At 34.4% G+C, this 23,122-nt stretch overlaps 6 protein-coding genes and 1 long non-coding RNA gene across 13 annotated transcripts; 3 read left to right on the top strand and 4 right to left on the bottom strand.

The window, feature by feature from the left end:
• Positions 1 to 459: 459 nt before the first annotated feature.
• AT3G21710 (uncharacterized protein) lies at positions 460 to 2,038 on the top strand. Of its 2 annotated transcripts, NM_202621.3 has the most exons (3): positions 460 to 901; positions 1,133 to 1,204; positions 1,492 to 2,038. In NM_202621.3, exons 1-3 carry the CDS (start codon positions 524 to 526, stop codon positions 1,675 to 1,677), a joined length of 636 nt encoding a protein of 211 aa, NP_974350.1. In that variant the 5' UTR covers positions 460 to 523; the 3' UTR covers positions 1,678 to 2,038. The 2 variants fall into 2 exon arrangements, with proteins under 2 accessions (NP_974350.1, NP_188808.2); NM_113066.3 differs by having other exon boundaries at positions 1,133 to 2,038.
• A 2,592-nt stretch (positions 2,039 to 4,630) lies between these two features.
• On the bottom strand, positions 4,631 to 8,197 carry ICL (isocitrate lyase). The gene is made up of 5 exons (NM_113067.4): positions 7,988 to 8,197; positions 7,465 to 7,871; positions 6,239 to 6,841; positions 5,370 to 5,962; positions 4,631 to 5,030 (listed from the first exon to the last, which is right to left on the bottom strand). The coding sequence occupies exons 1-5, from the start codon at positions 8,015 to 8,017 to the stop codon at positions 4,933 to 4,935; spliced, it is 1,731 nt and encodes a 576-aa protein (NP_188809.2). The 5' UTR covers positions 8,018 to 8,197; the 3' UTR covers positions 4,631 to 4,932.
• A 3,481-nt stretch (positions 8,198 to 11,678) lies between these two features.
• On the bottom strand, positions 11,679 to 13,376 carry FOLB3 (Dihydroneopterin aldolase). 2 transcript variants are annotated; one of them, NM_113068.3, is made up of 3 exons: positions 13,242 to 13,376; positions 12,224 to 12,428; positions 11,700 to 12,100 (listed from the first exon to the last, which is right to left on the bottom strand). In NM_113068.3, the coding sequence occupies exons 1-3, from the start codon at positions 13,321 to 13,323 to the stop codon at positions 11,905 to 11,907; spliced, it is 483 nt and encodes a 160-aa protein (NP_188810.2). In that variant the 5' UTR covers positions 13,324 to 13,376; the 3' UTR covers positions 11,700 to 11,904. The 2 variants fall into 2 exon arrangements, with proteins under 2 accessions (NP_001319613.1, NP_188810.2); NM_001338549.1 differs by lacking the exon at positions 12,224 to 12,428 and having other exon boundaries at positions 11,679 to 12,100; positions 13,242 to 13,366.
• Positions 13,377 to 14,329: 953 nt separating this feature from the next.
• Positions 14,330 to 16,242, bottom strand: APO4 (APO RNA-binding protein (DUF794)). The gene is made up of 3 exons (NM_113069.3): positions 16,037 to 16,242; positions 15,517 to 15,795; positions 14,330 to 15,433 (listed from the first exon to the last, which is right to left on the bottom strand). Exons 2-3 carry the CDS (start codon positions 15,780 to 15,782, stop codon positions 14,686 to 14,688), a joined length of 1,014 nt encoding a protein of 337 aa, NP_188811.2. The 5' UTR covers positions 15,783 to 15,795; positions 16,037 to 16,242; the 3' UTR covers positions 14,330 to 14,685.
• A 246-nt stretch (positions 16,243 to 16,488) lies between these two features.
• UGT71B1 (UDP-glucosyl transferase 71B1) lies at positions 16,489 to 18,449 on the top strand. The gene has a single exon (NM_113070.3). It carries the CDS (start codon positions 16,709 to 16,711, stop codon positions 18,128 to 18,130), a length of 1,422 nt encoding a protein of 473 aa, NP_188812.1. The 5' UTR covers positions 16,489 to 16,708; the 3' UTR covers positions 18,131 to 18,449.
• Positions 18,442 to 21,624, bottom strand: AT3G21755. Of its 5 annotated transcripts, NR_141604.1 has the most exons (3): positions 19,268 to 21,624; positions 19,057 to 19,090; positions 18,442 to 18,935 (listed from the first exon to the last, which is right to left on the bottom strand). It is a non-coding gene; the product is annotated as an other RNA (long non-coding RNA). The 5 variants fall into 5 exon arrangements; NR_141603.1 differs by having other exon boundaries at positions 18,442 to 19,090; NR_141602.1 differs by having other exon boundaries at positions 18,442 to 19,187.
• On the top strand, positions 19,171 to 20,868 carry HYR1 (UDP-Glycosyltransferase superfamily protein). The gene has a single exon (NM_113071.2). The coding sequence runs from the start codon at positions 19,243 to 19,245 to the stop codon at positions 20,698 to 20,700; it is 1,458 nt and encodes a 485-aa protein (NP_188813.1). The 5' UTR covers positions 19,171 to 19,242; the 3' UTR covers positions 20,701 to 20,868.
• Positions 21,625 to 23,122: the final 1,498 nt, after the last annotated feature.

Here is a 23,122-nt window from a genome sequence, read left to right on the forward strand (position 1 = left end):
CATCTAAGCTAAATAATGGGTCAAACGAACGCCATGGAAAAAAATTAAAACCATAAAAAATCTGAAGTTTATGCTAATTTTGAAAAGGAAAAAAATGTAGTTTTCGTTTCTACTCAAAGAAGAAGTGTGTAATATCCACTTATATGATATCTATCGGCCTAAGAAACTAAATCCATGCTTTTGTATAATATGCAAATAATGTTCTTTGTTTTTTGAAACAACATTTCACTTTACATAAAAGTTATCAGTTCTGTTGACATATTTTTCTAAAGATAGGTTAAGGTCCATACACTTCTTTAGAAGTCCGTCGTTGGCTTTAGGTATTCTATAAATAATTTAGATCAACGCATTGGGACCCATGTGATGACCACATCAAGATTCCGATTGTTATCTCTCCAATTAATTTTATTTTGCTTTTTATAATACACCATGAAAATTTAGCGACTTTCTTATATATACATACACAACGCAACCACTTAAGAATTATTCCATTTTTATTTGGCTTATTCCTTCCTCCCTCTACATGATGGATACATTCTCTTGTAATTCTTATGAACAAAACCACCCCCATGATGATGATATTGATATTGATGCTCATGATCATGATTCTCATGGTGGTGATCATCAAGAGGAGAGTGGATGGACAACTTATCTTGATGATTTCTCAAATCAATATAGAACTACTCATCATGAAGAAAATGATCATCAAGACAAGAGTTCTTATTCACTTCTTGCCACCTCTACTTCTCTGGTCTCTGACGCCGCCACCCATGCCTTTTCCGGCAAGAGTTTTCCCGTTAATTTTCCGGCGAAACTGAAGTTTGGGAGGGGAAGAACCAAAAAGATTTGTGAGGATGATTCTTTGGAGGACACGGCTAGCTCTCCGGTCAACAGCCCTAAGGTTAGATACTACTTAACTAACACAATCAACTTAAAACCTGATCCATGATTGAAATTCTAATCCATAAGAATCTTTCTAAGTTTTAATTTAAGTTGTAAGATATAAGTGAGTAATTATCACCTAATTGTCTCCAATAATTAGTCTCTTTTTTTCCTTTCAAAAAATAAAATAATTTCCCCTTTGTGGTAGTTAGAGCATATGTGTAATTTTTATATGAATGATATTGAACAGGTCAGTCACTTTGAACATATTCAGACGCCTCCTAGAAAAATTGAGGACTATGTCTCTTCTAGTTTCGTTATGGTAATCTCTCTAACTCTCTTTTCGATACAAATTATTTCTCTCTCTATCCTCTTTGCAATTGAATTCATTAATAATTAACCCACAAGAAAAGATTGAGAAGTTTCTTTTTGCATAGTATATTAAGATTAGACTTGGTTGTGTATTATTGTCTATTGATAACTCAATATTTCTTTTTTTAGTTATAACTTATAAGGAAGATTCAGAGATCTTCTAGTATCAACAATGTTTACACTATAATATTTGATGGATATAACACGTAAATATGTTTTTGAAACGGTTTACGATAGGGAAATATTAGAGGCATGGGGGATCATCAAATCCAAATACAAGAAGGTGGTGAACAAAAAGTGACGCTGATGAGAAATCTCATTGACGGAAACAACAACAACAACAACAACAATATGGATTTGAGGAGTAGAGGATTATGCGTCGTCCCTATCTCCATGTTGGCTAATTTTAACGGTCGCTGCTGAATAATGATAATCAATTCTATAAACATCCTTAATTAACTATATAAACCCTTGTAAATTTGGTGGTGTTTATATTCGTACCTATCTTGTATATATGTACTTGATGTGTGTATATATGTACATCTTGATGGGTATGTGCTTTACATATATATGTATAGCTTTCGTGTACATATATAAAACACATCGGTGGATATGTGTAAAGTACGACGTCTATGTTTGCAAACATTTTCTAAGAGCTACTATATCATAAACTTTATGAAAGTTTTCCAAATACACACATGATTATTTATAGAGATCTCTTATTTATATCTCTATATTGAGAGATATTTTTTTGTTGGTATAAAGTTTGAGAGATTAATACCTAGATTAGGTTATCTCTTGCAGATACATTCTTATGGCAGATTATATGGATGATATAACCACAGCTATGAGGTCGTTTAATGTAGATATGATAAGATTATAGGAGTTAAATTAAAATCTTCGGTTAAATTTACAAAAATAAAAATAAAAAATAAAAATAAAATGTTCACAGAAAGTGGTATTACATTGTTTTTTTTTTTGTTTTTTGGGTAACTAGAAAGGTTCAGGGCCAATTAAAGTTATCAATCTCACTAATTTATTAATTGACACGCGCATTAATTAAAATTATATTTATGGTTTAGACATTAATTAAAATTTGACCAAATGTTTATCATACTATTTATATGAAGTCTTAGCCGTCCGAGCTTCAAACATAAATAAGCTACTTGGTATTATACTGAATATGCATACAAATAACATTATCCATATATATTATGTATGCATATATCATAAGTCATATGGTATATATTAGAGTTGCTTGAAGAAATGATAGACTTTCTTCCTTTTCATTATATTATTTTCAAAATTATTATAGGTTGAAGGCATCTCTAGATTTGGCTAAAAGAATGGAGGTCAAATTCAGATCATATTAAAAAATTATTTTTCTCGCATCCGTTAGCCAAACCTTCGTGTTAGGTGATCGATCAAGTCCTCGCCAATAATTATTTCTTATTGTAGAATAAACTAATTAATAGAAATCATCTGAAACCAAAAACAATCCATCCGAATATACGAACAAATCCGTTTTAGTCTTTAATCGAAGATATTAGATGTTTTCCATTTAGTTGTGAAACGTGTTAGATGAAGTGTCTTATCAAATCGGTTACGACTAGACGTAATTTAAATTGCTGATTAAAATAAAATTATCTTTAATTAGTTCCTTTCAATATTGATTAAGAAGCTTTAATTATCGTTTTGTAAGTTAGAAAAAAGGACATCAGTTAAGAGATTCATTTTTTTTTCTATTGTTTCATATTATCTTTTGGTAGGGCTCTTTTATTTCATATTATAGAGGAATTTTTCTTTTTGAACGTTATTATTCTATAATTAGGCCTAAAATATTTATAAGGTAAATCAATTATTATTTTTTGTTAAATAGGTAAATCAATTATTCGAGGCCGTATGGTTTGATCAGAGATTCCTATACGTCCACGAAAATTAAAATATTTACGAACTATCGGAGAAAGCAACCTTAAATCTCGTCTTCAATTTCAAATCAAATCCGTAAGAATCTCATCAAGGATTTATTGATTTTTTGCTTCTCTTTATCTTTTGGTTTTCACTGATAAAATGATTGATGTTCGCCATTTAGGGTTTTGGACGAGAAGTATATATATCTTACTTACTTAAGATTATTTTGAATCCGTATGTATGTATAGTCATGCATATACGTTCATGAATGTGTCTGTTAAAAAATCTTACAATGAATGTGTCTATAACTTTGATCGAGTAACATTTGGAGAAGTTGCTTCTGAGACGCAACGTCCGTTGTCAAAGACAAAGCATGTTGCATATTTAAAGACACGTCTTCAAATTGCCGGCTTCATTTATGTGTATATTTAATAATCAAAGAATTCTAAACCGAAAAGTTTAACCTAATCCTCAAAATTTCATGAAAAATCAGGTATATTTAAAAAAAAAAAAAAAACATTTACGACAAATATGTAATTAAAAGGACAAAGAATGAAAGAAGGAATATAACGCGTGATTGCCGGGCGGGGAATTTAGTTGGGATTACGATGGTCTGACGTATGGGATTAGGACCCACTTGATATCGCAATCAAAAGTTAATGATCTCCCTAATCTTTCAAATTATGTTATCTAATCCCATGTGCGAAGTACCCAATTCCTTGATTTATTGTCAAAGGTTGATTCCGTTTACATTCGACAAATCAATGTATCCCATATCAAAATGAATATTGCTACAAATTTTTAATTTTTGATTCATGTTTTTTTTTTTGGTCATGTCAATGCAACAACCGACTATCTACCTCTACTAAACTTTAGTTTCCACCAATTACACTAAAACAATGAATTCTTTGGCAGGTCTATAGAATTTGTTGAACAATATAAATTGCGCCCCTAAATTATATAGAAATTGTATAAGCAATTAGGTCATACACAATAACAAATGTGCAAGAAAATTGAAATTGAATTAGAAAAAAGAGCATAAAATCATCTTAACTCGTTTATCATCGGGTTTTTGTTTTCTTCATTTTCTTACGAAAGACAAGCATCTAGAAGAAAAAGAATTTATGTTATGTTAAAACGCATCAGATGAATTTTTTTTCTTTTCCAATTTAAAAATTGAAAGGAAAAAAAATAAATCATGAAAAAATATTACAATTAAATGTCATTGTTTCAAACGCAAATGCATTTTCGGTACCATGCAAATGCAATCTCAAAAGGAAGTTATCTTATTGGTAGAGATTGCTGATCTTGTTTCTCTCATCATGTGTAAGCATGTATCGGTATAGTGGTAAGAGTCTATCGGGCTTAGTGAAAAAAAAACCATAGCTCTCTTCGAATGTTGTTGCAACCTTCCTCATCTTGTTTAAAGTAGAAAAGATTAAATTTCGGTGCAACCTACCTAACAAGAAACTGAATCACGAATATTATAAGAATATCAATAATCATATAACCAAAGCCAATAACACCAAATTCCAAATATCCATACAAAGAAGCAAACCCCATAAAATATTGCCCCAAACCTTTTAACCCAATTATTACGTTGAAGAAGAGAAATACAATAACAAAGATACATTTATTATCTGTTTCTGTCTTTTTTTTTCTTTTACTCGGGTGTCCAAAGATATATATTGAAGATAGTGTGGTTTCCAAGCTTTCCTACGAAGATGCCGCACCGCTTTGGCCGCACCGCCGTAATGAACATATGTCTTACATTCTTGACTTGGCGACCACAAGGCTAGTCCCTTCACCCATTCCATCAGCTCCCGGCCTTGTCCAACTCTCCTTGAACTGTTCTTCAGTGACACCTATATATGAAAAAGGGTAACGTCATTGTTAATTTTGAAAGAAAAAATATTCTATAATTGGATTACTTCTACCGGGTTTTTTCACTACGTACTACTTAATGCATTTATATTTTCTACATTACCTATAATAGAAGTGTAATAGAAATGACTCTATTACTTGTCTCGACCAACCGGACGAATCTTTAGTAACCAAACAATTATAGTTGAAAGATATAAAGAACGTCACATATAAACTCCTTTTCATTGTTCTTATAAGCAGAATCTTATCATAACACACTATTATTTCACTAAAGTTACTTTATGTGAGCAAATAAATGTTAAAAACATAAACTAACATACCTTTTCCCATGGCTGCAGTGGAGGAGATTCCACCTTGGACGGTCTTAAGATAACGATCATAGTAATTAGCACCGGACCATTTCTGGTGAGCCAAAGTGTCAACCCCATGGGTCCTCTCTTCTCTTTGTATCCTCTCCACATAAGCCAACATCCCGCGCCTAGCGTAATCCTTTGCAAATGTATCAACCACAAGAGCATCCGCATGGAAACCCGCAAGCGTTATGAACTGCCAACAATATCCGAGCCTAGCAATCCGCGGAATGAACTCAACCATCTGCTGATCCGTCATACCGGAAGCGTCCCAGTTGAAGGACGGCGAGAGATTGTAGGCGAGCATGACCTCCGGTGTCTTGGACTTGATACCTTCGGCGAATTGGGTGCATTCATTGAGATCAGGGCTTGCCGTTTCCATCCAGATGATGTCTGCGATCTGTGCAAAGGCCCAGCCACGGACCACGGCCGCTGCGACCGAGCCTTGGAACCGGTAGAATCCTTCTCTGGTTCTCGGCAAGTCCCAGTCCCAGAAAAGATCTGTCACACCAAGTTTTGCTGCTAACACTCGGCCTTGCTCATTTGACAGGCAGTTCTCATACCTGATTAGTCCAATTGTAACATTTTTGTGAACATTAGAGAAAAAACTTTTAGGATCGTTATTTAAACATAAATAGATCTATGATTTATAAGGAACCTAACAAATAATACGGAAACAAAAAAAATAAAACTATTTTCAGTTTTTAACTAATCATAATGGACGTTTTTTTTGTATTTTAGAAGAAATTATACTACGGACTTCATAATTATAACTAAAAAAAAAAAGTTAAACCTATACGTAAACAAAAGTTAAATTTTGGTAAATTATATAGTTTTACCTTGCATGGGTTAACCACTCGCTCAGTCTCTGATTCTTCTCGTTCTCGTTGAGGTTCATGCGCTTGATGGCCTGCACGACAGCTTCCGAGAAAGTCATAAGACCGGCCGAGCCAAGCCACTGATCTTCAATGGATTGCAACGCCGGACCATTCTTGCCTACAGTCATTCCCTCAGCCAGAAGCGAGGACAAACTCTTGCCTCTAAGGCTCGGGTTAGTGGCACCGAGGATGAACTGGTGGTCCCTCGCGTCAATGTTCGACTGGATCAGAGTAGCTGCGACCGCATCTGTTCTAGCAACAAGGACGGTCTCTGTACCCATCACGTCGAACTGGAGCCGAGCCGCGACAAGGCGGTTGATGTGTTCGCTGACTGCCACGAGGACCTTTCCGGCCATGTGGCCACACTTCTTGGTGACGGAGGACTGGTCCTCGATGTGGACCCCAGCGGCGCCTCTTTCAACGAAAAGCTTGCAGAGTTTGACGGTGGCGGTGGTGCCGCCAAAGCCGGTGTCTCCGTCGGCGATGATGGGCTTTAGGTAGTCCACGAACGGAGTTTTTGTCCTCTCTTCTCTGCTCATGCTCATTCTTGCCTCCCTCTGCTTTCTGTGATACATATATTCATGGTTGTAATTAATTTACTTAGAGATATTGGTTTTTTTATTAATTAAATATTATGAGAACCTAATGAAAAATGTATAAAATCATCTAGAAATGGCTTTAGTGGTCTGAAAACTTATATTTAGACTTTTGAGATTAAAACCGGATGCATGCAACCATGCAAAACTAATGAAAATGTCTCACATATATCGATAATGGATTATATAATTAATGGTCTCATTTGGAAATTAAAATAGTATTGGTGCCAAAAAAGACTTACCATTTTTTTTTTTTTGGAAACTTCACTTGAAAGAAATTTGTCTTAATTAGAACGTGTAAAGACTTTAGTTTGACAGACCATTTGTCACATATATCGATAAAGACTTTAGTTAGAACGTGAACACGTAGTAACGTAAGACCTCGAAAGAAGCAATTTCGTAACCAAGCACACCGAACCGATAACAACAAATAATATACTACTCCATGAGTTCTTGATAGTACTATATTTTTAAGCACCAAACTAATTATCCTAGTAAGCAGCAGCTAATTTCTAGTTTCGACTAATAGGAAAAATTACCACTAAACTTAGTTTACTTTTAGTAAATACTTTATTAATAATTAACTTTTACCTGTCATGGTACTGCTGAGCGAAGAAGAGGTGTTCAACCTTGTTAGGAACGGTGTCGTACGGATAATCAGCAAGATCAGGACCAGGCTCATTAGTGGATGTGTGAGTGGACGAGCACTGCCAACCAGAGACATAGATGGTGTCCAAATGTTTAGCCATCATGGTCACCTGAACAGGGTCCAACGCTCCGAAGGTGCGAGAGGCCGTACCGTTGGCTTGATGGCTTTTGAGCGTTCTCCACAGCTTCTTAGCCATCTCGTTCGAAGCATAGCCTTGCTTGAGATGGCCACGTAGAGCCACCACGTCACGGGCAGTGTAAGGGCGCCTTGTTAGCTTGAACCTCTCTGAGCTCCACCAAGTCTGCACTTCCGCAACCTCCGCTTCGAATCTCCCTTCTTCTTCCATTATCTGATTTGGTTTATCGATCATCAATTTCCATGTTAGTCTTATTTACTGGTGAAATAATTCTATTGTATTCAACTTAATCAAATAATACAAAGGAGAATTATGGGTCGTTTTCTTACCATAGAGGGGACAGAGAAAGATGCAGCCATGGCTTTAACTTTTATAAATTGGAAATGATATTGCTTTGTTAGGAGCTATGAAATTAGAGAAGCTTCAAGCATATTTGCTCTTCTTCCCTATCATCTCCTTATATACTAATTTCTGCATTGGCAAATATTGCTTTCTTATGAAGTATTAGATTAAAATATTTTAAAATTTATTTCTGATCAAAAAGAAACTACTTGTGCTGATGTATATATCTTTTTTCCAAGTTGGACTAAAATTATATTTTTTTCGGAAGGTAAATGATTGTGACACGTATGAGGGCATTATGGCAGAAACGAATTACCATTTGACATCTTCATTGTCTCGTTCATTTGATGTCATTAAGAAAAAATGTGATGTATATAGAATGGTTCGAACAATTAAAGAGTTGCACAAGGATTTTAGCCATATAATGAATCGGGTTTAAGAAATAATCGTAGATTCTTTCCAATGGGTGTATAATATAGGCTAGGTAGCCTCGCTCTAATAGAAAGGAAGCTGGTGCAATTAAGAAAGAACACCAATTTTTTATGTATCATCCTACCAATCTCAAACGTTTGAACACTAAAGCCTCAAAATGTAGATCAATTGTGACATAATCTGCAACTATTGATGGACATTATACTTAAGAGTAAGAGCATTATACATTTTACTTGAAACAATTGCTATACATTTAACTTATCATACATATTCAATCATTCATACACAATTTATCAGCAACTTCAAAGTGAAATAACTTTTACAAGGAAATGTATTTAAAATTTTACGTATCGTCATTTTTTCTGTCAACTATGTATTTTATTTGGTGATTATATATTAATGTGGGTAAAGTTTTAAAATCGTATTTGAACACTGAATAAATTTTAAAATAAACAGTTTGTTTCCCGAGGAATATAGATAAACCCTATCTTGCTTTGAATTGAGTCGCAGATTGAGATTGGATACGACTTGGCAATCCTATCTTTCCATTTTGTTGCTGTCGGTTTCCTTCTTCTTTTATTTGATCTTGTTTTCTTTTGAGCCTAAACATTTTGTTGTTGTTTTTCTCGGAAGCGTTTTTTTTTTTGGTTTACGAAAACTTTACATCTATGGATGGAATTTGATTCCCACACAATGGGAATTATTTTTGATTAGTGTAAACAAATTTATTAGAGATTGTCAGCAAGGTGCATGCTTTATAACTTTTCATCATGTTTTGTATATCATAATTAAAGTTTTCCATCATAATTAATAGAACCATTAAGCATAAACATGTATGGTGTATGTAGAATTGTTTGTTATTGAATAGTTTTTGTAGAATCATAAAATCATCATTTATAATAAAATACAATTAAAAATAGTTTTTATAGGTCCATAATCCAAAACAATGTTTATTTTTTTCCCAAATCAGTGTGCTGCTACTAGTATGCTAGTAGTCTATTTAAATATTAATAAATTGAATGTTTTCTTTTGAGTGTGAATTTTTTGTAGTATATCAATCAATTAAATACAAATAAAATAATTAAAAGAAAAGGAATTATGAAAAAAACAAATAAAATAATTACATGATCATATATTAAAAAATTTCTCACATAACGTATAAATTATCTTTTTAAACTATCTACTATTACCGTTGTAAGAAACAAATAGACACACACAAAACATACACAAATTTACGTGATTCACAAACGTCATGTTGTCTACGTACGTCCACATGCAAAAAGAGAACGATATTGCTGTTGGAAGTTGGAACCTAAAACAGATGGTTCATAATACGATGGTATATATGTTCACCTAATTTAGTTTTAAACTAATCTGTGTGACAAACCTGAACACAAATAGAAAATTAAACTAAAATTGCAATCCGATCCATATATGAAACATTATAAACCACAAACCTAGGCTCAAACAAGAAATGATGTTTATACCAATATATTACTGCAAATAATGTGTGATTAGACGATTCAAAGCATATTAATACGGTGATTGTATATGTATATGTATAGGTAGTAAAGTTGTCACGAGAAAACGGACAAAAGAGGATGCTACTTGCTTAGCTCGTGGATGAAATCAGGAAGCTACAAGAACGTGGCGGGAATGACGTCACCTTAAACAGATAATTTATTTTCGAACTTGTTGTTTGAGATTCCGATAGAAGATGATGGTATTAAAATATTTAAACAGATAATATATTTGGATATTCTATGAAACTTGGACATTGGAACGTGTGCCATAGGATGGGCTTTGTGCTCTCTTCGAATTAATTATTAGAAGCTGAGAACCATATTTCCATCCAAAATTAAAACGGTAAAAAGTTATATAAATATTAACTAATTCAAATTTTCAACTTTGACATTTTATTTTCCACTATACTCTTTTTTTTTTATTACTTTTTTTTTAGGAAAAAAATGTTTTAAAAATGTTGATTATTTAAGTTTTATATATATTATTAATTAGTTATTATTGATGAATTTTAAACTTCAAGACAAATAATTAAGTATTATTGGTTTAGAATTATTAAAAAATATAAATCATAAAAACTAATATATTTATAATCAGTTTTAATATATTTTTTAATCTTTGTATTTTTTCTAAAAAATTAATTAAAAAGAAACAAAAGAAATATTACATATTCTCCTTTTTCAATTATAAAAAATCATAAAATATACAGGATAACACTATATGTCAACAAATATAGTGAGGATTCGCTCCTAGTTATTGATTAAAGTCACATATCAACAATTATTTTTTAAAATGATAATATTTTAGTTTCTAGTTCTACCTTAAATTATAATTTGAAGTAAATCTCTTCATCTTCATCTTCAAAAATATAATATATGATATGATAATATTGAGTTATTGCTTGTGACAACTTATAAAAGGAGCTGTGATGACACATCATTATTATTCTATTTACGTTTTTCTTAGCAAAGTTATTTACGTTTGATTAAGAATACATTTTTATGAATAAATATCAATGCTGAAGCTATCTTTGTTTATACAATATTACAAAATTCATAATGGTCTTTTTTCCTCAATCGATTTTTTTTTGGTTACCAACGTAATAGAAATCAGTTATATATCATAACTAGATTATAACCCGCGGTATACCGTGGAGATAATTTTTTTTTAAAATTAGTATATATAAAAGTCTGCAAATTATATTTATCTATAAAATATTTACATTTTATAGTTTACAATTGTTATTAAATAACATCCTTCCAAACCCGTTCCGCCAAACCCGTCCCGTTAAAAAACTCCGCGGTACACCACTAATTTAAATAAATATTTTATGGGATTGCAATTATATTTTAGTTTGTCAAATAAAGTTTTGTTTCAAATAGTTGTCAAAATCTAGTTCAAATATTGGAGAAATAAGATTTAGTGAACTGATAGTAAATGTATTTATTTGCGTTTTGCTCATTTTAAGGGATTGCAATTGTATTTTGGTTTGTCAAATATTTTTTGTTTTAAATAGTTTCCGAAATCTAGTTTAAATTTTGGAGAAATTTGCGTGATATATGGGATTAGAATATATTTGGAATATGTTTTGTTTGTTAATCAATTTATTGCCAAAAGAAAACTAATAATTAAAAGCCAGTGGCAGGTATTGTAAATAAGTTCGAACTCTAGGATTTATTTCACAAAATGGCTGCAAAAATGTATATATAGATAATAGTGTCCATACAAATTTTCTTCAATATATGCAAAAAGAAAAATCCAAATACAAACTTTCACACTTATGTATTATTTTAGGTCAAACTAGGTGAATTTCAGTTTATTTTATCTTTTAAATTTTAAAATAACCCATTATTGAAAAGGTAAATATTTATCGATAACACAATGACGATGATTATGAAAGAGCATAAAGGATGGCATGATGCAAAGCCTTTGAGTTATTAAGTTTCTTGATTTAGTGATTTCGCTTCCTGAAAAGCTCGGCCCCTAAGAAATCAACGGTGCTATTAACTAGTGAGGGATTTGGCTTTCCGAACTTCACTCGAATAACATTTATCTTAGGAAACGTTTCAAGCATTTCAGACGCTATGTCATCCGCAACCGTCTCGTAAAGGTTTCTTGGTGGCCCTTCAACAATTTTCTTCACTAGCCTGCCAATAATAGCATTATTAATAAATCATAAAATATACTAATTTAGAAACAAAACTAACTTATAATTCAAACATTGGATACATAACTGATACTTATGCACATCATGATCTAAAGATACAAACCTAAAAGTATCAGCAAAGCTAACTGTATCTGCTAAGTTGTCTGATTCAATGGCCTTTTTCAGACTCAACCACAAATTAATGTCAACGATAAACAGACCACCCAATTCCCTCTCTTCTGGAAGCACTCCATGGAAACCATAAAATTTCAACCCTCTCAGTATCAGTTTATCCTCAGGCAATGACTCCAATGATTCTGTTCCAAAAACTATATATAAAAGCTTAAGTCTTTGAAAATATACTTCCATCAACAGTTTACAAAGAATGATCCTTGTGACAGTTTATAAACAAAATCCCTGTTTTAACCGGACAAACTCTTTCACAATACACCATAGGAAAACCTAAAATTAAGTGTCGTACATCATTGTCTATTATTTTATTTTTTTGTCAAACCATTTCATATCTTCTTAAACACTAATCTTTTAATTATTTGAGCATTTTTTTTCTGTAATATAGTCAAAATATCCATCTTGAGTCCCCCTTAGACACAAGATTATACATTAAATCGCAATTGAACTACTGCTTTTAAATTTTGATATCATCAATTTACATACTAACATGCTTGTTTCGTAGGACCGTTTTAAATTTTGATATCACCAATTTTTTTTTTAAAAAAAAACAAATTCTAAAAACAATCATTTTGACCCCAAAAAAACGATCCTTTTTGTAGGACATCTTACTTTAAGTTATGAAATCAACCCCAAGGCGGCTGCACAATAAGAGATTTGAATCTCATGATATAATCACAACGAGAATATGATCATAACACCCAATCATAGAACCTATGAACATATAATTCTACGAGCCATCAGAAATTGGCCGGAACAACTTGTCAAAAAACTGTAGTTCCAACACTTTTCGTTTCCATTCAAAATGTTTTGTCGGCCAAAAAAGAAACTACCAGAAAATCAACACACATTATTAATGAAGAAACCACAAAAATAATAATTACTAAAGCTTTCTGAGCAGTAAATCATGTCAAGAGAAACTAATTAAAAGACAAGAAGGAATAAGAGAATACCTGTTGCACAAAAAAGAAAGAATGAGAGAACACATAGTCGTTCCAACTTTGCTGGAGCCATTGTTTTCAGTGAGCTATGCATTGGGTTCGGCGCAGCAATAATTTTAATTAGGATTATTTGAGAGATAGAGGGCGATAGTAAGAAATCAGTTTATATTTCAAGGAAAACAAAGTGACCCTATTTATAGGCCAAAGAACATTAAGAAAAAAAAAAATTTAACTATTTGGACATAAGTTTTCGTTCCTTATATTTTGTTCATTATTTTCCTAAAAGAGTAGATTTAATAATATATTCAACTCTTATTAACTAGACATTAAAAATTTAATAATATAATTATAAGAAATTACTTGTGTTAAACTTTTACTCATAAACTTCCTACTTTCTTATTTTATATTAAATATGATACAAACTCGCATTTTGCTTTATCTCTTTTGATTACTTTGAATTAGGTTATATTTATTGAGATTGTGATGATCATATGGTTGTTTACATTGATTGTTTATTTGCTTAGATAGAACATTCTTCTTCTTTCTTCATCTCTTTTATTTGCTTTAAATTGGGTTATATTTGTTGACATTACGATTATCACATGGTAAATTATTTACTTGAAAAAGTATGTAGTGTTCTTCTATCTTAATCACTTTTGTTTGCTTTGAATTGGGTTATATTTATTGAGATAAGAATTATCATACGGTGAATTATTTACTTAAAAAAAATGTAGTGTTCTTCGTTCTTTATCTCATTTGTTTGCTTTGAGTTGGGTTTATATTTATTGAGATTACGATTACGAGTATCATATGGTGGGCTATTTACCTTAAACATATTTATATTGTTCTTTTCTCTTTCTCTTTTGTTTGCTTTGAATTGGGTTACATTTATTGAGATAACTTGTATTATCATATGGTGGGTTATATTTATTATATTGGGTTATCTACAATCTACTTAGAAATATATAAATCGAGATTATGATGATGGTATTTTTTTTTTTGTTACATATACACTCAACTAAAAGATTTACACAAATGCATAAGCTACATCATATTTTATTAAGAAATAAAATTGACAACAAAATAGAAAACTATATTATCGTAAGCAAACCCTAATTATAAGTACCTACTAACTAAGAAAAAAAAGAAGTAGAAAATTAGAATCTGAACCCATCAAATGACTTTTGGTAACATGCATGTACCTATGAGACTGTAAATTATCATTAACGTTGTATCACACATGGAGTTAATTTCATGTGGAGTTCATTCCCAAAACGCCAAAAGAGACTTCATGTGGTTGAAGACTTGAAGGTTTAGTACAGAGAACACCAATAGACAAAAAGACTACAACACCTCGATTTTGTTTAGCTTAGTCTGGTTCAAAAATAGACAGTAATGCCAAAGACCAAACCAATCACATAACCGGACGAAAGCCAGTGGTTATACTTATACTACTCTACGTTTCGAGATTTGGAACTGGATTAGTGAAAGAAAAAGATAAACCTTGGGGCTTCATCTTGCAAGCGTATTTTACAGGAACAATGGCACCGGTATGGCTACAAAGGCTCACAATAGCAGGGGCATGCCCATAATAACTCCGCCCTTCGTCAACAAGAACCACTGGGTCCTGAGGCCTCCGGTGCCACACCATTTTCTCGGGTACCAAATCATTCACACCGGCTTTTTCCCAGTAATGAGTGCCGCGCCAGCTCTCATATTTGAACACACCACATAACCGAGCTTTATGACCACTCGGACCCACATGAACCTCCTTACATCGTTTGCAAACTTTTGAAGGATAAACAAGCAATAGTTTCTTCACACCAGCTCTCACTTTCTCCCACGCCATAAGAGCGTTTGCCCCAACATATTTGAGATCTCCAGCGGGTAAACTCCTGATATCTTCCTCAGAGATTTGCGGGTTATCGTGAATTTCCGAATATTGAAGGATTTCTTCAGGATGGATGGCTCCTGCTTGACAACATAGTTCCAAGATTGCGGGAACACGATCATAATCAAACCTCTCTTGGTGTCTGATAACACCTTGAGAGATGTTGTGTAAGTGATAGGATTCAACTGGCACAAGTATATCGTTTATGGAACCTGGAACCCATTCGTGTAGCCTATTGTTACCACGCCGTATATAACTACGACATGTCTCAATCAAATGTCCTTCTTTGCCAACAAACACTTCTGAACAGAATCTGAAAAGTTTCTACAAGCCTCAGCACTAAAGCAGAGTCTTTTTATTTACTAAACTCAAGAAGAAAAAGAACTTGAAACTTACTTGCATGTCAAGACAGGAAACACCTTAAGAAGAGCGGCGATGTTACTGATTAGATTCTTTCTAGCTATAAGGATTTCTTCAGCTACAGGAACAATCTCTTTAACCGGGTAATCTTTAGCTCGATTTTCGATTCTCTTTAGAATCATTGGCCGGAGTTTTCTAAGGTCATCAAGCTTTAATTTGTTGTTTCTTGAAGATGTAGTTGAGTAACTAGCTCTCTGAAATGAGCTCAATTTTCTCCATAGTTTATGTCTCCAATTCGACATAGCAGAGATTAATCTACACAAAGAACAATGAATCAGTGAATGTATATTGAAAAGTACATAAGCAGAACCATGGATTTATACTGATGAATCGAAAGTACTGAATTTTCGATAAATTAGATAAAATCAGAATCAGTAACATTTCGTCGAGCACCTTATGTGCAATTTCAACAGAGAGACGCAAAATCCAGCAGATTCGAATTCATGATCGTAGAAACAACACAGGGACGTAAGCAGAATTAGCTGTGACTCATTACCTAGTTTACCAAGGCACTCGATCGCATTCCGCGGAGAAAAATTGAAGGCGTGTGTTTTCCGAGCGACGGCGACGAAGAGGATCCTCTCCACGAGATGGTGGACTCTCTGGGGACTCGCCGTAAATCTGAAACCCATTAAATGGCTTTTATTTTGGGCCATACAATATGGGCCTATACTTTTAACAAAAGAGCTTTTCTGCTTTGATGATTGTTTTCACGTAATACAATTTACTTTTTGGTTTCAAGAAATTCCATAACCTGAAATTAAATAATTCGTATAATCTGTAACGTCTTTAATAAAAATCTTTATTTACATATCTTGTTTTCTGCTTTGATGTTTATGTAATTGCTTAAAACTATTTACTTATTTTGTATCATCAATTCATTAACATTTTTATTTGTTCAATAGCCTACCTGTTTTCTATTGTTTCACTAATTAAGAGAACAAATTTAATAAAAACTTATTAAAAGTCTTTATTATTTAAATATTTTACAATTCATAAATTTCATAGATTTGCTAAATTGTTGTGATGAGAAAATGGGATACTATAAAGTAGTAGTAGACTAGTAGTTAGTATAGAAACGTTTAAAAACATACAACAAACTTTTATCATCTCTTTTTGTGACAGGCCCACACTATCAATTCGAAAAGTCTAAACAAAAGTCGCCGTCATGAAAGTAGAACTTGTGTTCATACCATCGCCGGGCGTTGGCCATATCCGAGCAACAACGGCGTTAGCAAAGCTTCTCGTTGCCAGCGACAACCGCCTCTCCGTCACTCTCATCGTCATTCCTTCACGAGTCTCCGACGACGCTTCTTCCTCCGTCTACACGAACTCCGAAGACCGTCTCCGCTACATCCTCCTCCCCGCCCGAGATCAAACTACTGATCTCGTATCTTACATCGACAGCCAGAAACCACAAGTAAGAGCCGTCGTGTCCAAGGTCGCTGGAGATGTTTCAACACGTTCAGACTCACGGCTAGCTGGGATTGTCGTAGACATGTTCTGCACGTCCATGATAGACATCGCCGATGAGTTTAACCTCTCGGCTTATATCTTCTACACGTCCAACGCTTCTTATCTCGGGCTACAGTTCCACGTTCAATCTCTTTACGACGAGAAAGAACTCGACGTAAGTGAGTTCAAAGATACGGAGATGAAGTTTGACGTTCCAACTCTGACTCAGCCTTTTCCGGCAAAATGTTTGCCTTCAGTGATGCTAAACAAGAAATGGTTTCCTTACGTTTTGGGTCGAGCTAGAAGTTTTAGAGCAACGAAGGGTATTTTGGTAAATTCGGTGGCTGACATGGAACCTCAGGCGTTGAGTTTCTTTTCCGGTGGAAATGGGAATACAAATATCCCTCCGGTGTACGCGGTTGGGCCCATTATGGACTTAGAATCTAGCGGCGATGAAGAGAAGAGAAAGGAGATTTTACATTGGCTAAAAGAGCAACCGACGAAATCTGTAGTGTTTCTCTGTTTTGGGAGCATGGGAGGTTTCAGTGAGGAACAAGCAAGAGAAATAGCTGTGGCGCTCGAGCGAAGCGGACACAGGTTTCTCTGGTCGCTTCGCCGCGCTTCTCCTGTTGGAAACAAGTCTAATCCTCCTCCCGGAGAATTCACGAACTTAGAGGAGATTCTTCCAAAAGGGTTTTTAGATCGGACGGTGGAGATAGGGAAGATCATAAGCTGGGCACCACAAGTAGATGTGTTGAATAGTCCTGCTATAGGAGCGTTCGTGACACATTGTGGATGGAACTCAATTCTCGAGAGTCTTTGGTTCGGTGTTCCGATGGCGGCGTGGCCTATCTATGCTGAGCAACAGTTTAACGCGTTTCATATGGTGGATGAGCTTGGTTTAGCGGCGGAGGTAAAGAAGGAGTACCGTAGAGATTTTCTGGTGGAGGAGCCGGAGATTGTGACGGCTGATGAGATAGAGAGAGGGATCAAGTGTGCGATGGAGCAGGATAGCAAGATGAGGAAGAGGGTGATGGAGATGAAGGATAAGCTCCACGTGGCGTTGGTGGACGGTGGATCTTCGAACTGTGCTCTAAAGAAGTTTGTTCAAGACGTGGTCGATAATGTTCCATAATCCATAGGAACGTGCTCGATAATGTACCATAGGAACATGGTTGGGTGTTTTGTGATAGAATAATGGGAATCTTTTAAAAGGACTATGATGACATGATTGAAAACAACCAGTCTGAAAGTATAATAATAGTTACGTGTACTTTTGTCTATTAAGCAAAATAATGCAATTTACGTTTCGGTAAGATTGTAAGAAAAGAAATGCAGTTTATGTCTAAACAATCTATTTATATTTTGTTATCTGCAAAGAATAATCACACTATGTGCACGAATTATCTGGATTTATCAAACTATTTATGATCTAACAGTGACTTATTGAGATAGAACTTCAATATTTCAACACAAGATTTAGTCTTATGAATCTATAAGTTGTTCCAATATCTAAAAATTTAGGGAAGTGAAGGATTCTGTTCACGACTTGAAAGTGCTTTAGTTGCATACTAAATCTTGAACTCACCTTAAGTCCAATGCTGACATCACCCCACAAAAAGAAAAAACAACTACATCATGGTTTCTTAGAAATACTAATTTACATTTTGAGAATGTTATAATAGACTTATAGCTTGGTTCAATCACGGACCAAAACGAAAATTTTATGAGTTATCATATTAGGTGACTTTTTAAAAACACTTTTTGGAAAAATGTGAAATATTTGTTTGCTACTTTCGCATCAGTAACCGAGAAGGTGGAAGAGTGGAGTACGTTTCTTGGATAGGTCATTATATATGTGGACCAAAAAGAGAGTCTGTTTGTTCTGCGTCGTGTCTTGTGACTCTTGTCTATTATGCATCCCACCACATGCTTGATATCTCGAGAAACAATAATACATGCCAACAAAATCTCAATGAATTAAACGTCGGTTACCTTTAATTGTATGATAGTGCAGTATATAGCTGACAATTAAAAGAAAAAAATACTAACGTAACGTACTAACGTTGAAGTCTGAAGATCAAGATTGTATGGCCTGTGACAAAAGTTAAACTAACATCAGTAGATGTCCAAGTACCACATGTCATGTATGCTAAAGACGAATCTTATCTCTTCACCGAAACATCTTCAACCTTCAATAGGAGAAACCAATTCTCAATTGCTACAAAAATATAAATATTTTGAAAAATGAAACTGGAGCTGGTGTTCATACCATCACCTGGTGACGGACATCTCCGGCCATTAGTGGAGGTAGCTAAGCTTCATGTTGACCGTGACGACCATCTCTCCATCACCATCATCATCATCCCTCAGATGCATGGATTTAGTAGCAGTAACTCTTCTTCTTACATCGCTTCTCTCTCCTCTGATTCTGAAGAACGTCTTAGCTACAACGTTCTCTCCGTCCCTGATAAACCAGACTCCGATGACACCAAACCACATTTTTTCGACTACATTGATAACTTCAAGCCGCAGGTCAAAGCCACGGTGGAAAAACTTACTGACCCGGGTCCACCAGATTCGCCGTCGCGTCTTGCTGGATTCGTGGTGGATATGTTTTGCATGATGATGATTGATGTCGCTAATGAGTTTGGTGTTCCCAGTTACATGTTTTACACATCCAACGCAACGTTTCTTGGATTGCAAGTTCATGTTGAATACCTTTACGACGTTAAGAACTATGACGTTAGTGACCTCAAGGACTCGGACACTACTGAGCTGGAAGTTCCTTGTTTGACTCGTCCTTTACCGGTTAAGTGTTTCCCCTCGGTTCTATTAACCAAGGAGTGGTTACCGGTTATGTTTAGACAAACCAGAAGATTCCGAGAAACTAAAGGTATTTTGGTAAATACATTCGCTGAGCTTGAGCCTCAAGCTATGAAGTTTTTCTCCGGCGTAGATAGTCCTCTGCCTACGGTGTACACAGTTGGACCGGTTATGAATCTTAAAATCAACGGTCCAAATTCATCTGACGATAAGCAATCGGAGATCCTACGGTGGCTAGACGAGCAGCCACGTAAATCCGTTGTTTTCCTCTGTTTCGGAAGCATGGGAGGTTTCCGTGAGGGCCAAGCTAAAGAAATCGCAATCGCGCTTGAGCGAAGTGGTCACCGCTTTGTCTGGTCTCTTCGTCGTGCTCAACCAAAAGGATCGATAGGACCTCCCGAAGAATTTACGAATCTTGAGGAAATTCTCCCGGAAGGATTCTTGGAACGGACGGCAGAGATAGGAAAGATTGTAGGTTGGGCTCCACAAAGCGCCATTCTAGCAAATCCTGCGATCGGAGGGTTCGTGTCGCATTGTGGATGGAACTCGACGCTAGAGAGTCTATGGTTCGGAGTTCCGATGGCTACGTGGCCGCTTTACGCAGAGCAACAAGTTAACGCGTTCGAGATGGTTGAGGAGCTAGGGCTAGCGGTGGAGGTCCGAAATAGTTTCCGAGGAGATTTCATGGCGGCGGATGATGAGTTGATGACGGCAGAGGAGATAGAGAGAGGGATCCGGTGTTTGATGGAGCAGGATAGTGACGTGAGGAGTAGAGTGAAGGAGATGAGCGAGAAGAGTCACGTAGCTTTAATGGACGGTGGATCTTCGCACGTTGCTCTTCTAAAGTTTATTCAAGACGTCACTAAGAATATCTCTTGAATCTAAGATGATGAGGCTCGTCTCAGAAGACGAAGAAACATATATATTAGCACTTATAAGAAAAAGACATGTTGGCAGAGATTCAAGACATATATCTCTTGAACCAGATTAGTAACTTACTGTATTTTTTCTTTCTTTACTTGCATTGATATTAAAATTACATTCACTAGTGTCGAAAACGTCACTGATAAATCTCTTGAAGACGTTCGCTAAAAAACATCTTTTGACTATTCTCATCCATGGCTAGGATGAATTCCATGTTTCGTTGAAAATATCTTTATAAGAATTGAAACTCCTGACTTCACTATACAGAGTTTTTGATATACATAGTCAGATATTCTAGATTCGTAACTGCCAAACGTTGTACACTTGAACTATTGAGCTTTCTAAACCTAAAAACTACATATATAAATTGTGTGGCCATATAGGTGACCCTTTATACTATATGGGTCAAACTTAGTCTAGTGGACATTTATGGGCCTTGTTTCATATCCACTTCACAATGTAGTATAAATAAATGGAATTAAAAAATAGTTTCCTCTGCTTTGGGAGTTGCTTGAAGCCTAAGTTTGATGTCTTGAATTATGAGTATTCTTAAAATGGAATCATGAGAAATTTAAAATTTAAAATAGTCACTCGTACTTAGTGGGGAAGTAAGTAGTCTTAGCTAGACTTATAGTTGTGCACTTTAGTTTTATTTTTTTAATGTAAGAAAAAATAATTTATAACCTAAAAGATAAAGACAGTGAATGATTAAGAGAGATGAATCAAAAGTCTCACAAGACTCTCAAGCCAAGCAAAAGATTTTTGCTACGTCATTTCCCGTTAATTTTGGTGACTATAGTTGTTAGACAGATTGAGTGATAAGTTTTCAGGTATTTGAAGTTTTTTTTATATGGATGATTATTTAATGGGTGATTTACATGAATAACACTTTTATTGAAAATAATTAAAGATATAGCACTATATATGTATTTATTAAGTAAGTAACTTAGAGGGTAGGTAAAAAGACCTAAGGTGGTGGTGGTGGAGGTTCAGACGACGGCGGCGGTGGTGGTGGTCTGGCAGCGGCGGTGGTGATTCCGGTGACGGCGGCGGTGGGTATCCGGCGGTGGCGGTGGGTATCCGGCGATGGCGGTGGTTGTCCGGCGACGGTGTTGGTTGTGGTGGTGGTTAGTGGTGTTAGTGGTGAGGGTAAAATTGTAGTAATTTATATTATATAGATGTTATAATGTTAGGTTTTTTTGATAGGTTACTTTGTGAATTTATAAATTTTTTAGGTTATATCTGCAAATTTCCCTTATTTAATTCGTACACGTTTGTTATTTACTATTGAAAAGGAGGCCTTCAAAACAAACCTAACCATTTTAGGTTTTTTCAACCTTAACCATTTCAATTTTAGGAAAAATATTAGAAATTAATTCTCTCATAATCTATGGGTGAATATGTAAAAGCATTGAATTCTGAATATTTTTTAATTTGGAACTATTGCTTCTTCTTCTTCTTTTTCGTTAAAGGATTTTCTTAATTAAAGAAACGAATGCCTACAAATTATTTTACAAAAATAAACCCTGTTGAAGAAGTGAACCAATTTCGAAAGACTTTAAAGGGGACCTGCCAACAACTATCTGCCAAACAAGAAGGAGAAGAAGATATGGAAGCTTTATTTGGTATATTAGGTCAAATATCTCTAAACTAATAACTAATTGAGTAATAAACCACAATTGCATATATGTGTATAAACCATTAGGTATTATGTCTCAGCCATTACAAAACGATTTTTATTTTTAAATCTGAAAAAAATAGTTTAAGAACATGTAAAAGTAACTTCCAAACAATCGTGTCATCTTCTCATTTTCATATAGCGCTTTTTTTTTTGTATGGATAAAATCGTTTTCATACTATCATATAGATGAAATTCTTCATTTTAGACTTGTTTCTTGTGCGATACAATCTTTTGGTTTAGATGAAATATCATATTCCTAATATTTTCATGTCTTCAAATTTTTTAAAATTTAAGATTTCTAAGAAATGACGAATGACAGAAGATGACAATGTATATAAGAAATAGGACATCAAGGCTTTGGCAATAAAGCAGACAAGATGAAAAGGTTGTTGTGAATGCACGGGCAAATTATATGATTTTTTCATATTCGATTTCCATGAATAATTATTTATGTTTTCACATTAACGATAAAATTGTAAATTTTTTCTTTCAAAATGTTAAACTTGGAAATTCAGAAATATTATATTACAAATACAAAAAAAAATTAAACATGGTCTTTCGAGGATTTATCTAATTTTTACTAAGGTTAGTTTGTCATTCCTTGACGCTATTTCTTCTTTGGCCGAAGAAGACAAGGTAGATATGCAAATCTAACTTTTGCTGAATTTGTCAATACTTCTTCCATACATATCATAT

This window comes from Arabidopsis thaliana, chromosome 3 (genome assembly GCF_000001735.4).
Source record: "Arabidopsis thaliana chromosome 3, partial sequence".
Taxonomy (NCBI): domain Eukaryota; kingdom Viridiplantae; phylum Streptophyta; class Magnoliopsida; order Brassicales; family Brassicaceae; genus Arabidopsis; species Arabidopsis thaliana.

Excerpts from the sequence above, each read along its gene's own strand:
- AT3G21710 (NM_202621.3), top strand. The coding sequence starts at position 524 with ATGATGGATACATTCTCTTGTAATTCTTATGAACAAAACCACCCCCAT. Across the intron at positions 902-1,132 it reads CTCCGGTCAACAGCCCTAAG|GTCAGTCACTTTGAACATAT; the intron begins GTTAGATACTAC and ends GATATTGAACAG. Across the intron at positions 1,205-1,491 it reads TCTCTTCTAGTTTCGTTATG|GGAAATATTAGAGGCATGGG; the intron begins GTAATCTCTCTA and ends GGTTTACGATAG.
- ICL (NM_113067.4), bottom strand. The coding sequence starts at position 8,017 with ATGGCTGCATCTTTCTCTGTCCCCTCTATG. Across the intron at positions 6,842-7,464 it reads GCTCAGCAGTACCATGACAG|AAAGCAGAGGGAGGCAAGAA; the intron begins GTAAAAGTTAAT and ends TATGTATCACAG. Across the intron at positions 5,031-5,369 it reads CACTGCAGCCATGGGAAAAG|GTGTCACTGAAGAACAGTTC; the intron begins GTATGTTAGTTT and ends TTTCATATATAG.
- FOLB3 (NM_113068.3), bottom strand. The coding sequence starts at position 13,323 with ATGCATAGCTCACTGAAAACAATGGCTCCAGCAAAGTTGGAACGACTA. Across the intron at positions 12,429-13,241 it reads CTTTCTTTTTTGTGCAACAG|TTTTTGGAACAGAATCATTG; the intron begins GTATTCTCTTAT and ends TTTTATATATAG. Across the intron at positions 12,101-12,223 it reads AGCTTTGCTGATACTTTTAG|GCTAGTGAAGAAAATTGTTG; the intron begins GTTTGTATCTTT and ends TATTATTGGCAG.
- APO4 (NM_113069.3), bottom strand. The coding sequence starts at position 15,782 with ATGTCGAATTGGAGACATAAACTATGGAGAAAATTGAGCTCATTTCAG. Across the intron at positions 15,434-15,516 it reads TTTCCTGTCTTGACATGCAA|ATTCTGTTCAGAAGTGTTTG; the intron begins GTAAGTTTCAAG and ends GAAACTTTTCAG.
- UGT71B1 (NM_113070.3), top strand. The coding sequence starts at position 16,709 with ATGAAAGTAGAACTTGTGTTCATACCATCGCCGGGCGTTGGCCATATC.
- HYR1 (NM_113071.2), top strand. The coding sequence starts at position 19,243 with ATGAAACTGGAGCTGGTGTTCATACCATCACCTGGTGACGGACATCTC.